At 41.9% G+C, this 15715-nt stretch overlaps 1 protein-coding gene across 3 annotated transcripts; it reads left to right on the forward strand.

The window, feature by feature from the left end:
- The first annotated feature begins 5063 nt into the window (after positions 1–5063).
- On the forward strand, positions 5064–15369 carry LOC120059094 (nascent polypeptide-associated complex subunit alpha-like). Of its 3 annotated transcripts, XM_039007895.1 has the most exons (9): positions 5064–5119; positions 6054–6116; positions 7555–8040; positions 13172–13251; positions 13624–13701; positions 14136–14282; positions 14594–14725; positions 14864–14986; positions 15168–15369. In XM_039007895.1, exons 2-9 carry the CDS (start codon positions 6056–6058, stop codon positions 15180–15182), a joined length of 1122 nt encoding a protein of 373 aa, XP_038863823.1. In that variant the 5' UTR covers positions 5064–5119; positions 6054–6055; the 3' UTR covers positions 15183–15369. The 3 variants fall into 3 exon arrangements, with proteins under 3 accessions (XP_038863823.1, XP_038863824.1, XP_038863825.1); XM_039007896.1 differs by lacking the exon at positions 7555–8040; XM_039007897.1 differs by lacking the exons at positions 13172–13251; positions 13624–13701; positions 14136–14282; ... (1 more) ...; positions 14864–14986; positions 15168–15369 and adding an exon at positions 8849–10855.
- The last annotated feature ends 346 nt before the right edge of the window (positions 15370–15715 follow it).

A 15715-nucleotide genomic window follows, 5' to 3' on the forward strand; every position in this document is an offset into this window, starting at 1 on the left:
TCAAACCAAATACTTTTAGACTTTTACTCAAGTAGTATTTTACTGGGGGACTTTCAATTTGACTTGAGTCATATTCTATTATGGTATCTTTACTTTTCTCAAGTAGTATTTTACTTTCAATTTGACTTGAGTCATATTCTATTAAGGTATCTTTACTTTTCTCAAGTATGATGATTGGGTACTTTTTCCACCACTGTTCAAATTGTGGATCTTTGTGTGTGTGGCAGTCAAGATGTGTTTATTCATTTTTTTATTTTCTATTTTTTTATTTCACCTTTATTTAACCAGGTAGGCTAGTTGAGAACAAGTTCTCATTTGCAACTGAGACCTGTCCAAGATAAAGCAAAGCAGTTCGACACATACAACAACACAGATTTACACATGGAATAAACAAACATACAGTCAATAATACAGTAGAAAAAAAGTATATACTGTATACAGTATGTGCAAATGAGGTAGGATAAGGGAGGTAAGGCAATAAATAGGCCAATAGTGGCGAAGTAATTACAATATAGCAATTAAACACTGGAATGGTAGATGTGCAGAAGATGAATGTGCAATTAGAGATACTGGGGTGCAAAGGAGCAAGATGAATAAATAAATACAGTATGGGGATGAGGTAGTTGGATGGGCTATTTACAGATGGGCTAGGTGCAGTGATCTGTGAGCTGCTCTGACAGCTGGTGCTTAAAGCTAGTGAGGGAGATATGAGTCTCCAGCTTCAGAGATTTTTGCAGTTCGTTCCAGTCATTGGCAGCAGAGAACTGGAAGGAAAGGCGACCAAAGGAGGAATTGGCTTTGGGGGTGACCAGTGAGATATACCTGCTGGAGCGCGTTCTACGGGTGGGTGCTGCTATGGTGACCAGTGAGCTGAGATAAGGCGGGGCTTTACCTATTAGAGACTTGTAGATGACCTGGAGCCAGTGGGTTTGGCGACGAGTATGAAGCAAGGGCCAGCCAACGAGAGCGTACAGGTCGCAGTGGTGGGTAGTATATGGGGCTTTGGTGACAAAACGGATGGCGCTGTGATAGACTGCATCCAATTTGTTGAGTAGAGTGCTAGAGGCTATTTTGTAAATGATATCGCCGAAGTCGAGGATCGGTAGGATGGTCAGTTTTACGAGGGTATGTTTGGCAGCATGACTGAAGGATGCTTTGTTGTGAAATAGGAAGCCAATTCTGGATTAAATTTTGGATTGGAGATGCTTAATGTGAGTCTGGAAGGAAAGTTTACAGTCTAACCAGACACCTAGGTATTTGTAGTTGTCCACATATTCTAAGTCAGAACCGTACGGAGTCGTGATGCTGGACGGGTGGGCGGGTGCGGGCAGAGATCAGTTGAAGATCATGCATTTAGTTTTACTTGCATTTAAGAGCAGTTGGAGGCCATGGAAGGAGAGTTGTATGGCATTGAAGTTCGTCTGGAGATTAGTTAACACAGTGTCCAAAGAAGGGCCAGAGGTATACAGAATGGTGTCATCTGCGTAGAGGTGGATCAGAGAATCACCAGCAGCAAGAGCGACATCATTGATGTATACAGAGAAGAGAGTCGGCCCGAGAATTGAACCCTGTGACACCCCCATAGAGACTGCCAGAGGTCCGGACAACAGGTCCTCCGATTTGACACACTGAACTCTATCAGAGAAGTAGTTGGTGAACCAGGCGAGGCAATCATTTGAGAAACCAAGGCTGTTGAGTCTGCTGATAAGAATGTGGTGATTGACAGAGTCGAAAGCCTTGGCCAGGACGATGTATACGGCTGCACAGTAATGTCTCTTATCGATGGCGGTTATGATATCGTTTAGGACCTTGAGTGTGGCTGAGGTGCACCCATAACCAGCTCTGAAACCAGATTGCATAGCGAAGAAGGTACGGTGGGATTGGAAATGGTTGGTAATCTGTTTGTTAACTTGGCTTTCGAAGACCTTAGAAAGGCAGGGTAGGATACATTTACATTTACATTTAAGTCATTTAGCAGACGCTCTAGATATAGGTCTGTAGCAGTTGGGTCTAGAGTGTCTCCCCCTTTGAAGAGGGGGATGACCGCAGCAGCTTTCCAATCTTTGGGAATCTCAGACGATACGAAAGAGAGGTTGAACAGGCTAGTAATAGGGGTTGCAACAATTTCGGCAGATCATTTTAGAAAGAGAGGGTCCAGATTATCTAGCCCGGCTGATTTGTAGGGTCCAGATTTTGCAGCTCTTTCAGAACATCAGCTATCTGGATTTGGGTGAAGGAGAAATGGGAGAGGCTTGGGTGAGTTGCTGTGAGGGGTGGAGGGCTGTTGATTGGGGAAGGGGTAGCCAGGTGGAAAGCATGGCCAGCTGTAGAAAAATTCTTATTGAAATTCTCAATTATAGTGGATTTATCAGTGGTGACAGTGTTTCCTAGCCTCAGAGCAGTGGGCAGCTGGGAGGAGGTGCTCTTATTCTCCATGGACTTTACAGTGTCCCAGAACTTTGAGTTTGTGCTACAGGATGCAAATTTCTGCTTGAAAAAGCTAGCCTTAGCTTTCCTAACTGCCTGTGTATATTGGTTCCTAACTTCCCTGAAAAGTTGCATATCACGGGGGCTATTCGATTCTAATGCAGAACGCCACAGGATGTTTTTGTGCTGGTCAAGGGCAGTCAGAACTGGAGAGAACCAAGGGCTATATCTGTTCCTGGTTCTATATTTTTTGAATGGTACCTGGTGGGTTCATTGATCATTTGTGTGAGATTGAGGGCATCAAGCTTAGATTGTAGGATGGCTGGGGTGTTAAGCATGTCCCAGTTTAGGTCACCTAGCAGCACGAGCTCTGAAGATAGATTGGGGGCAATCAATTCACATGTGGTGTCCAGGGCATAGCTGGGGGCAGAGGGTGGTCTATAGCAAGCGGCAACGGTGAGAGACTTGTTTCTGGAAAGGTGGATTTTTAAAAGTAGCTCAAATTGTTTGGGTACAGACCTGGATAGTAAGACAGAACTCTGCAGGCTATCTCTGCTGTAGATTGCAACACCGCCCCCTTTGGCAGTTCTATCTTGTCGGAAAAGGTTATAGTTAGGGATGTACATTTCAGGGGTTTTGGTGGTCTTCCTAAGCCAGGATTCAGACACGGCTAGGACATCCGGTTTGGCAGAGTGTGCTAAAGCAGTGAATAAACAAACTTAGGGAGGAGGCTTCTAATGTTAACATGTATGAAACCAAGGCTTTTACGGTTACAGAAGTCCACAAATGAGAGCACCTGGGGAGTAGGAGTGGAGCTAGGCACTGCAGGGCCTGGATTAACCTCTACATCACCAGAGGAACAGAGGAGGAGTAGATTAAGGGTACGGCTAAAGGCTATCAGAACTGGTCGTCTAGTACGTTCGGAACAGAGAGTAAATGGAGCAGGTTTCTGGGCGCGATAGAATAGAGTCCAGGCATAATGTACAGGCAAAGGTATGGTAGGATGTGAGTACATTGGAGGTAAACCTAGGCATTGAGTAATGATGAGAGAGATATTGTCTCTAGAGACGTTTAAACCAGGTGATGTCACCGCATATGTGGGAGGTGGAACTAAATGGTTGGTTAAGGCATATTGAGCAGGGCTAGAGGCTCTACAGTGAAATAAGACAATAATCACTAACCAGGACAGTAATGGACAAGGCATATTGATATTAGGGAGAGGCATGCGTAGCCAGGTGATCATAGGGGTCCAGTGAGTTGTTGGGCTGGCTGGAGACACGGCGATTCAGACAGCTAGCAGGCCGGGGATAGCAAGCTAGCAGAAGGGCCTTAGAGGGACGTCTCGACGGAGGAAAGTCTGTTTTAGCCTGTTTTAGTCTGTTTTAGCTCATGACCTAAGGCACATGCACAATATGGAAGTATATGCATGCAATACATGCATACTAATCAGTCTTGCAGGCGTTTACATGGTTTTGCCAAATGTCAGGTGATTGAAATTTCAACGGCAGTCCCGGTGCTCTAAAAATATAGCGTCAATAATACTGTAGCGACCCGCACAGACAGCTGGGTGTTATGTGTTAGGCTAGTAGGTGGTTGTGTTGTACTGACCAGTACCCAGTGTTCGCGGGGTCCGACATGCCAATCAACCTGCTATCTGCCAATCATGGGAATGCCTGGAATGTTCTGATGCCTGGCATCCTGGCGGTTGGCGGAGTGGCGTGGAGGGGGGTTGGGCAGGGGGATGGAGCATTGGAAGTTAAGACCAGGTTTCGCCTTTGTTCTCCCTCTTTACGTCTGGGCTTCACAAGAGAAGGTCACGATTGGCTTGTGGGTTATCTGTCATTTATTTGGCGTGTGCTACGGCCATTTGGCGTGTGGTGCAGCAAGGGCTCAAGCCCTTTTGACTTTCTTTCAAGGGCCCACCTCGTAATGAATCTTACCAGACAAACGTTATTACAAACACTTGAATCTAAAGTTAGTTTAAGGTTAATCTCTTGTGGACAAACTACCACAGGAGGTGATTGGTGAGTACGGGCTCGTGGTAATCGCTGGAGCGGAATCTGTGGAATGATATAAACTACATCAAACATGGTTTCCAGCCATTATTATGAGCCGCCTCTCCTGCTGAAACTATGTAAACATAAATGGTACTGACCAATTACACAATACTTTAGTTCTGGGTTAAACCGATATTAGGGTAGTCGTTTGTGGGTGGGTATAATTTGTGGAACATTCGAACAGGAATCTGTTCCAAAAACTTCATAAATTACATTGTTGCCAACAAACAACACATGATCAATTCAACTAGCTGACGAATAGGCATCAACTCACCACGTAGCTTATTCTTAATGTTTGTCCATAGGCTAACATAGTGAGGACAGACATTTTCCAGAATAAAGTGGTAAGTGAAAAACTTAATGAAATCGCCCACTCCCTACCTGGTATCTTATTCTTCCGCTATACAACTTTATATGCGTTATTTGTTGACAACCTTGTTATTTACAACATTTTTTGAACCGATTCCTGTTGGAACGTTCCACAAACTATACCCAACCGTAGTTTGTCGCTGTATTCTAATTCCAAGAGGGTTATTTGCATAAATCCGGAAGTTGAGTCAGTTATTTCTTGCAGCCAGGCGTTCTGGTACTTGTAGTTCTTTTTACACCCATCTTAGCTCTACACTCCTATCACAGTAAGTATTTCTCGTGACAATCTGTCGACATCTAACTTAGAATTGTGTGCCACTATATGTGTTAGTTATCGTAAATAGGTATTTTTAAGTTTGGTATTACTGAGGAATTCACATTTTATGGTTATCATCTCGTATGATTTCGCTAGCAAGCTAACTAACAACGCCAGTCTCTTGTCTCGAAACCAACGTGAGCTAGCTGTGTCTCTTTTAGTTAGTTTCCAAATAACATTTGTACATAATACACTATTAAACATTCCATAGGGTGTGAGATGGCCATCTACTTAAATGTGCAACAAGAGTGTGTAAATAAAGTGGGATAGCTAACTAGCAAGCAAACAAGTCAACTTGTTAACAAGCCAGTTGGATAGCTAACGTTAGCTAGCTAAATCAGCAGTATACCCCATACCTTGTATTGCATCATGAAATTCTAGGTTATATTCCAGGCAGTTCTAACAATTTTCATTTAGAAGACCTCAAGTTACTGTAGTTAACCTTTTTAGTTATTACTTCTGCAGTGTCATATCGTGTTCATGTATGACACAGTTACTTGTACTGTAGCTCAAGTTACACCGTTTAGTTGTTCCATATTTCACAGCTTGTCATGTCTTGGCCCATCCAAACACACCTTAGCCAAACCTGTTACCCATTTCAGTCACATTTAGACATTATTACACCCTTTACTCTGACCAGAGGTTTTGCTATTGAATGACTATTGAATGACTAACGTTACCTGCCTGGCTTTCCACATAGCTGTCTGTGCAAGACTAGCCAATAACCTCTAAATTGCTTATGTTTGTTTAAATTGACCAATAATTTTGTGTGGATGCTAGGTTTTTGTCTTGATTAGAAGGGTTGGTGGTGGTCGACCACACATTTTGTTTCTTGTTATTTGTGAAACTACACAACCAAATTGACTCAATGTTTTTGTTGACAGACATGCCAGGTGAAACCACCACAGAGACAGTCCCAGAGCTGCAACAGTCACAGGCAGACACTGGTTAGTATCTTATTTATATTTCTCAATGTGTCTGTGCAGTCCTCGAGGCTGTCTCTTGACCTGGCATGATGTGTTTTTCCACATATGGGGTCCAGGAACTCAACAGCAAAATTACTAAACAATCGGTTTCTCTTTTCTCAATATGGCATTTCTTTACTCTGCTCATACTAGACCAAACCTTGTGTGTGTAATCTCACGTAAACTCTAACATAGAATCCAACAGGGTTTGTTTTGGTTTCCTGGACTCTTAAACATCTACTGTACTCACCTATACTTTATGAGGTTTCTTTGTACTGTACTCACCTGCACTGTATGAGTTTTGTCTTGGGACTGGGGTGTAATGGACAAACTAATACACCATGATACTTTTTCTTGTGGTGTCTTGCATGGAACATAATCTGTCTCCAAAAAACAGACTGCAAAATGTCTGTGGCGAATACCTATTCAAAAAGGCAATGAGAAAGCATAGTGATGTCCTCATGAATTACAGTTTTCAGAATCTGAGCTATTAAATTTACCGGTAAGAAATATTTGCTAAATTACTGGATTATTTTTATTTTCAATGAACAATGTGCTATATACTTGGATTACCAGTGGTCATTATCCATTCACAATAGTGTAGGCCTAATGTTAAATATAATCTGTAATATTTATTGTAAAATGGCTTGTGAATCACCAATCTACTGGACTTGTTCATGCTAAATAAAAATGCACAACTCAAAGGTTCCTCAACTGCTCTACATTCAGCTACATCTTTCATCAATCTTACTTGCCGTACACTTTCTGGCTGATCTAGCTGAAATATTACACAAGGTAAAGCATGTTCGTTTAATTTCCTCCTTCACTTTCTTCCCTTACGATGAGTAGTTATCACATCTTTTGAACGATAAGCCTAATTGACCCTATATTTAGTGCTTGTTTCTTCAGTCTGTGTACTGAAAGATGATGGGTCCCAAGGTGTTTCACTTGAATGCGGGGCACTGCATGATAAGACTGGTAGGGGAATACAAAATATTCATTATCTCTGTCACAAACACTCTCACAAAGACTCATGGTTTATACTGTCACCGATTAGACTAACATTGGGCACAACTTGGTGGTCTACATTTTACCGTTCTTCTGTGTGTAGAAACAGTACATGTATTGTAGTTCCATTAGTACATGTTTCAGGAGTTGTTATTTGTCAACAGGAGTATTGGTTTCTCCAATTTCTTGTTAAGATGAATTTGGACTAAATTCAGCCCCAGTTTTGATTCGCATATGGGTATTCTTAAGGAGAGAGACTCTCACTCCATCGTTTGGAACAGTATCCCACTTTACATTTAAAAAAAAAAAAAAAAAGTTTCCCAACATGGGTTGCAGCTTTTAATGTCGCTGTGACTCCCCCCTACTCTTTCTACTTCCCCTTTCTACTCCTACTCTTTTCCTGGATTCCCAGTGTTGAGAGTCGATGGGAGTTGTATCAACAAACCAGTTTCACTACTTGAGGTTACCAAGGAAATGGCTGATCCAAACCCCACTGTAGCTGCCGAAGCAGTTCAAGATTACACTGAGAAGGTTAAGGACAAGCTGAATGAAGAAGAGATTGTAAGCCCTGTTAAAGAAGAACCATCAACCCAAGACCAACCTACTGCTGTGCCAGAGGAAGACGGAGGGACCGCTGAGGAAGATGAGCCAACTGTTGAAGTGCCAAAGGTTGCTGTTGAAGAACAAGCTAGGCAAGTAGTGCCAGTTCCTGAAGCCACCATGGAAGAGCAAGAAACTGCTTCAGAATATCTGACGCCACCTGAAGTGGTTAAAGCCCCTGAGGTTGTGAGCATTGCAGTCCAACAAAACGAAAAGGCCAGTCAGAGCGAGGAACCCAAGGTGAAGGTCCAGACTAATGATGTTAATGGTCATTCCAGGTCATTTGCTATTCATTCAGGTGGGTTATATTTATTACAACTTAATGAAAACTGTCCCTCTAGGTGCTTTTCTTATGCCAATTTGGTTGGTTACAATGTTTAAGAGGCGTTTCCCCTTTAGCACTAAGGAATCAGCAATGTTCTTTCTGAAAGGGTCACCTTTTTCCGTCTAAACTTGGGACTTTCAATGATCACCAACTACACAATTTCTAAATGTATTGAATGACACGTACCCCTTTGTAAATCACCTCAACCATCAGTCAGGTTTTTTCCTGTCTGGCACAGAGTAGTTTTGACTAGTGTACTGTGGCTGCTGTGGGTCTGTCTTTTAGGAAATGTATAACACTTTTTTTTAGAAGCTGGTTGTCCTTGCTAGTAGTTTGCTTAGTAGTTTGCGTTGCAGTGCACAATAATCTGTATGTACCTCCATGTTTTTTGCCTGTGCTTTTTTTTTACTGTTGTATGTGAGTTATTAAGTGCATCTAATATGCGTTGCCACAGAAACCACTCCCTTTGCCACTCCTCCTCCAAAAGCCTTTTGTGAACTAACACACACACTTAACTTTCCCCCCCTTACTAGCTCTGACTCTACATCTGCTAAATGTGAATGTTGTAGTTCTTGAGATTGAACATTCTCTTATGATGTTGTCAATCGCTGTATAGTGTGACAATGTTTTTGCACCAACTAGTCGGATTTTGTCCTTGACATTTTGAATTGATTATGGATTCCTGTTAGCTGCTGTTAGTCTACTAGGGCGAACATTCAACATTCTCTTATGACATTGTCACTGTCGTCCAAATCCAACTGACATCCTGTCTTCCCTTTAGACTCTGCTTCCAAGGTGCTCTACTCCTTTACCCTGTGCTCTTCTACCAGACACCCTAGCCCCCTAAACTAACAAGACTTAAAGTGGGACCACGCCTCCTCTGTCCTCTTCGCCCAAAGCTGTGCCTTCTTTCGACACCAAGCGCCCATCTCCAACCAACCCTACCTCCTAAGTCTCTCGCCACTCTTTACTGCTCCTCCACTACCCCCTCTTCACACTTGGCTTCGCCCCCTGTCGGCTCTCATTTTGGTGGCAAGGACCAGGCCACCCCACAACCCAAGGTAATAAAATCCGGGGAGCCAGGGAATACTGAGAGGTTTACTAGGTCTAATGTTCTTCTAAACCTGTCCCTCTGGCTGACGCTGCCAACTGAATCTAACAATATTGTGCTGTTACCTGACGCTCTACTACCAGCCAACTCTAACCCCGCTGCCCCAGTTAATGCCAGACCATTGCCTCCCACCATGTCTGAGAGGGCCCCAGACACCACTGGAGCAGCTTCACACATTCACAAACCCCCTGCTATTCCTATCCTCACCGGAACTATCCTCTGCCTCGTACGTTCAGCAAGTGGATGTCACTGCCGCCACCCTCCTAACTGAAGACGCTGTCCTCTTTTCCCCAGCACCTCCTGCCATAGCTGTAGTAGCCTCCAAGGCTGAAGTTGTCCATCCAGAGAATTCCACAACCACTAAACCTACTGCCTTTCCAGTTCAGGTCTCATTGTCAGAAGTGACGGCTGTTCCATTGGCTACGTCGCCTGTTAAAGCCTGCCCTTTCTCTTTTTAAAGTGTTTTGCGAACATGCTGCTCCTGCACCTATGTCATTCTCCACTGCTTTGCCCCCTCTGAGAGCTACGGAAGGTCAAGCGAAGGACCAGGTGCATAAGGCTAGAGCTGTATCTGCTGAGGCTTCTGTTGTGAAGAATGAACTGCCCTGTGAGTCTGCAGCAGTTGACGACAGAGCTGAAGAGGTGTCCGTAGACGTGGCTGCTGAAGAACCAGCTGAGAAGCAGGTTGATATGCCTGCTGTTGCCTCTCTCCAAGCTTCTGCTACTGAGCCTCCTGCTGTTGAAAATATTCCCACCACTGTACTCCAGTTTCCTCCATCTCCATTTGATAAGGAAACTCCTTACTGCCCCTGCTGGTGTGGTGTTTGTCCCTCCTAAACCACCAGCACCTCAAGCGTCTTTTCCCAGGCTGTCACCTGTCCATGTCACCCCTCTGATTCCACTAGACGAACCCGGCGGCGGCTCACCCGTATTCTCCCGTCGACCCACACCAGTGGAGTCTCCCTCCCGTCACCTCCATCTTTATCACTGAACCCTAGGGCTGGGCGGTATACTGTATTTTATGATATACTTACCTTCTATACCGGTATTTGAATGTTTTTGTTTGTTAAATGTGATACGCCAAGTGTAATGTCAATTTGTATAGTTTACTTGAGTCATCTCTCTCCGCTCTTTCTCTCCGTGCCACTTTCCACATAGACCTAGCCACACCCCTGTCACTCAAGGGGCGCATTTGATGTTCCTCATCCACGGGACACTAGTCTGCATGGCCAATGCAGCACATGCAACAATGCTGTTTTCTATTTGCTTCTTAATATAAATCCACTAGAGTTCTATAATGACACTTAGTTTGTGTTTCTTACATCAGCAAACAGCAAGTTTATTTTCTTAGCGACTTGCCCTAAATCTTGTGAGACGCTAATTGTTAGCCACTAATAGCTAGCTAGCTAATAAATGTACTGAGTAAGAGCAAACGTAGCAAGCTAATACAGCCTGATTAATACCAGTGATGGTGTAGACCTGAATCAGCATGTTTGTGCAACAGTATCTTCTAAATCAAATAGGAAAATGCAAAGCAAATGTTAGCTACAGGAAGTAGCTAAGAGAAAACATGCAATGTAGCCAGAGCTTATAGGGTCCCCTCGGAAACACTTATCAACACTTTAGCTCCTACCCTGTCGCAATAACTCCTCCCTGGCATTTTAATTCATTGTCATCTCAAACAACACTGTATTAAAGTGCCCACTATTGTATTCTAACTATAGAATTAGAATAGTCACTCTATTTCCATGATTCCAACAGTTTTGCTCTAATTCGCAAAGTAAAATCGCAATTGCAACATTTGGTTAAAAATAAGTCCTAGATTATTTGCCCATGTCGTGCAGCCCTACGTGGTAGTGTGGAAATTCTCAATTGAGCAGAGGTGTAAAAATACTTTAAAGTACTTTACAAAAACAACATTTGACAACTTTTACTTCACTACATTCCTAAGGAAACTGTACTTTTTACTCCATGCATCTTCCCTGATACCTAAAACTACTCGTTACATTTTGAATGCATAGCAGGATAGGAAAATAGTCCAATTACGCACTTGTCAAGAGAACATCCCTGGTCATCTATTGCCTCTGATCTGGAGGACTCACTAAACACATGCTTTGTTTGTAAATTGTGTTGGCGTGTGCCCCTGGCTATCCATAAATAAATAAACAAGAAAATGGTTTGCTTAATATAAGGAATTTGAAATTAAGTACATTTTTATCAATTTAACTTTTGATACTTAAGTATATTTTAAACCATACTTTTTAGACTTTAACGCAAGTACTAATTTTCTGTTAACGATTCTTTACTTTTACTCAAGTATGACAATTGGGTACTTTTTCCACCGCTGCAATTGAGTGCAGGAAATGCAGAAATTATGAAAGTGCTGAAATTCCTTTTGGTTGAATTGAACAGTATAAAATAATCCGAATGGAGAAAGACTCATCGAAATCACTTAGAATGTATGTGTTGCCACATTTTAGGATAACTCACTACTCATAAAGAACCCTGGGATCACTCACTACTCATAAAGCACATGTACAACTTTTATTATTCAAAAACTAATATTATTTTTTATAAATACCGTGCTATAATATTTTGTCCATATCGCCCAGCACTACTGATTCCCCCACCAGATCCAGAGCCCATTGTGGTAAAGCCAGTGGTCAACAACAAGAAGGGTATTATGAATCCACATTGGCCTGCTTCGCATGGAAATTTTAAAGTGTCACTAACAATATTAGTTTGCATCATTTAGGGTCCGGTCATTTCTATAGGTGAAGTTTCTTCATTGAATACATCGGGGTAAAATGTAAGACTTTGTTCAGTCACTGACATTGTACTAACAGGATTATATATATATATATATATATATATATATATATATTTTTTTTATAGCCGGTAAAATATAGACAATTCTGACTTTGTGAGGGTCTCTTATGCTGAATTTAAAAAAAATATATATATATATATATTTAAAAATATATTTTTCCTCAGACCACACTTTCTGTCGTAGTGGGATGTATTAATGCTTATGTGAATGGTTGTCTTAACTACCTTTATACCTACAGTCTATGTTTGGTTCATCCTCACTCCAAAATCCACCCTTTGCTTGGCTTCTGTAGTAGCAACCATTTAGTGCTGACCAAAACCTGACCAATGGCAAAATGTGTTTTTGACTTGTTTCCCTACACCCAGGTGGTGTTCTCCTACACCCAGGGGCCAACCTCAAACAGTTTTTTTGGTCCAGCAACCCCATTTAAAAAAAATATATAATTTCATTTTATTAGGGCTATGACCGTTTATTACATATCAGTCTGGTATAATTATTGACAGTATTTCAATTTGAAGGAAGTATAGTTTGAAGCGAAATGCATCAGAAAGGAAATAGGAAGTTTTGTATGATTGGTGTAGAAAATGTCATTGATGGTCTTTTTTCCCCCCTAGTCTGATTAAGTGCCTGGTCTTGTCCGCTCTGTTCTGTGTCCTGCCGCTTTTGGGCATTGTAGAAGGAAACAGAAGACGTTTCCGGGTTCCTGAGAGTCTCGTCTTTCATTGATGGGGTCATAATATTTTGTAGCTTAAACTGTTCAAAACAGAGCCATGTTTTTCAGAAGAAAACAGAAAACGCTCTGTTTATTACAACCATGTCTAGTGGCCATCGGAGGTTACTGACGTAACCGCGGTTCTATGAACCAAGCGCAATGTATTTTATTTCAGTTTCTCTCGCAGCCTCATTTTCAAATCAGTGAGACCTCTGTATTTGTGCAGTGTTTCCCGAACTAATCTCCTGCAACTGTCCCGGGGAAGTGTATAAATGTATTTTGATGTGTTTGTAACCAGGTTGACTCTTTATATTACCACATAATTACGTTCCCTTATAGATGCCTTTTCTGCTTACGTAAATTGTTTTGTTTATGTTATACTAAAGAACTGATTCTGTGATATGTTGTGAGATGTTACATTTTCTAATGGAATGTATCTGGTGGTGTCTAGGGTCTGGCACAGATTCTGACAGTGATGACTCCGTACCAGACTTGGAGGAGCAGGACTCGACACAGACACAGCAGGCACAGGTACAGTATGGCCATTGGCCACCAGGGGGTGCTGCTCCCCTACACCCAGGGAGTCAAGTCGAGGGGGGTTGTATTCGGTGCATGTGACAAATGACAACATTTGATTTGAACTGAGCAATTTCCGCTAGATGGGCCAGCTTCAAAGTCTAAATTGGCTATCGAAAAAGTCATGTTTTGGTCTTAATTTAGGGTTTAGTGTGGTTAAGGTTAGGTTTAAAATCAGATTTTATGACTTTGTGGTTGTGCCAGCTAGTGACCCCTCTGCAGAGGTGCCTCTAGTACGTGAGTCATGACGATAAATGACAACCTACTGATAAATGTGTCCAACTTACAGAATAAGTGATTTTTACAAACCTGTTGTTCTCTCCTCAGCTTGCTGCAGCAGCTGAGATCGACGAGGAGCCAGTCAGCAAAGCCAAACAAAGTAGAAGTGAAAAGAAAGCTAGAAAGGTCAGTTATGTTCATTCACATGTTCCTAGAGTACATTAAATTGGCCACAAGTACCACAACAATCACTTTTTTACCCCAAAACCCATTTGAATACCTCAAAGCCCTGTTCTCAACTTTTTCTCTGTGGACCAGCTACTTCTAATGATTTTATTAATCGGATTACTTTTTTTACTCTGAGGTGCTGAAAATGAGCTGCTATACGACACACAAGTACCATCATAATGAAAGCATCATTCCCCAAACATAAGAAATAATGACCTAATAACTTTAAGTCTATGGGGAATTTTTTTTTTACTCAGTGTCAAAACACTTGTTTTTCAGTTGTAATGACTTTCAGTTCAGTTTTCTGTGGACAGTGTTTCATACAGACAATCTGATTAGCTACTATAGTTTTCTGTGGACAAAAATGTAGTAATCTTCTCTGTCAACACCAGGCCATGTCCAAGCTGGGCCTCCGTCAGGTGACAGGCGTAACCAGGGTTACCATCAGGAAGTCCAAGAACATCCTGTTTGTCATCCCCAAGCCAGACGTCTACAAGAGCTCCGCCTCCGACACATACATCGTTTTCGGAGAGGCTAAGGTTGGAATCTACGCCATTTTATAACAGACATGTGCATTGTCTTTGGGGAAGCCAAGGCACGTGATGCTATTTTAAGTGGTAACCAGAAATGCTAGAAGAATCATTCATCAATTTCATCTTGGTTGGCTCTGACAGTGCAGCTTCTCATTTCAGATGGGACCTGCTATACTTTCTAATAGTTTATAAATGCCTTTTTAAAGCTGTTGTAAGCCATTTATTTCACAAGTATGTTAAGTTCTCTATGAATTACACCAAGATATGCTTGAAATATTCTTGCAGTTCTGTTTTCTGAAAGTGAATTTCCGTTCCAGATTGAGGACCTGTCCCAACAAGCTCAACTGGCAGCAGCAGAGAAGTTCAAGGTCCAGGGAGAAGACAGAATGTCTAGCATCCAGGAGAACACACAGACACCCACTGTACAGGAGGAGAGTGAAGAGGAAGAGGTGAGGGTCAAGGAAAGCATTTATTTACAATGACTGTGATGTGTGATTGTCTCACCTAGCTACTTATATACATACACATGTGTATGTGGATTTGGCTATTTCTCCCAATTCACTTCTGTGTTCCATCATGCTTTGCAGGTTGATGAGACTGGCGTGGAGGTGAAGGACATTGAGCTGGTGATGTCACAAGCCAACGTATCTCGAGTGAAGGCTATACGAGCGCTCAAGAACAACAACAACGACATTGTTAATGCCATCATGGTAAGAATATTTCATTGGTTGTCACTTGTGTTGTGAATGTAATATCAGGTGTAATTGACATTTTACCTTTGATTGCTATGTTCTGAGGTGATGACAGGCACATTTCCATCTGTACAATAAAGTTGTAGATTCAATGTTGACAGCTCCTCCTAAAATACAAACCACTTTTTCTTTTTTGCAGGAGCTGACCATGTAGATGCCCAAGAACCTCGAGGACCAGGTCCAGTCCAGCATTAACCACTAGTAGATGTGGTCTATTCAATTAATTCCAAGGATAAAAATAAAAGTTGTGGATTAAAGGGGATGGAAGATTTCTTCTTCTGGTTACCGTGTGTATTTATGTTTTCCCATTTGTTGGTAAATAAAATGTTTTCCTCACATTATTTCTGTTTGTAAGATTGTGCTTACACTAAGCAGCGGTGGGTGTAGTGCCATTATAGGCAAGGGAACACAAAATGAAAATGTAATTGACGTTATCATTTCCTCAATCAAAGTTTGTATCAACAGATGTAGCCTGTTGAATACATCATTCTAGACAATATATTTCGATGTTGTTATAAATATGCATAATACATCCTCCAATTGAATGCCTCATCCTTGAATGTAAAATGGATCCTCCGTCTGCCCCTATACCCACACATATTTTCTCAAAATGTTATATTTTTAATACCTTCAATCACAAAGTTAGACATACTTAATATTACAAAATAGGCCATCATCACTGTCAAT

The sequence above is a fragment of the Salvelinus namaycush genome, chromosome 14 (genome assembly GCF_016432855.1).
Source record: "Salvelinus namaycush isolate Seneca chromosome 14, SaNama_1.0, whole genome shotgun sequence".
NCBI lineage: Eukaryota > Metazoa > Chordata > Actinopteri > Salmoniformes > Salmonidae > Salvelinus > Salvelinus namaycush.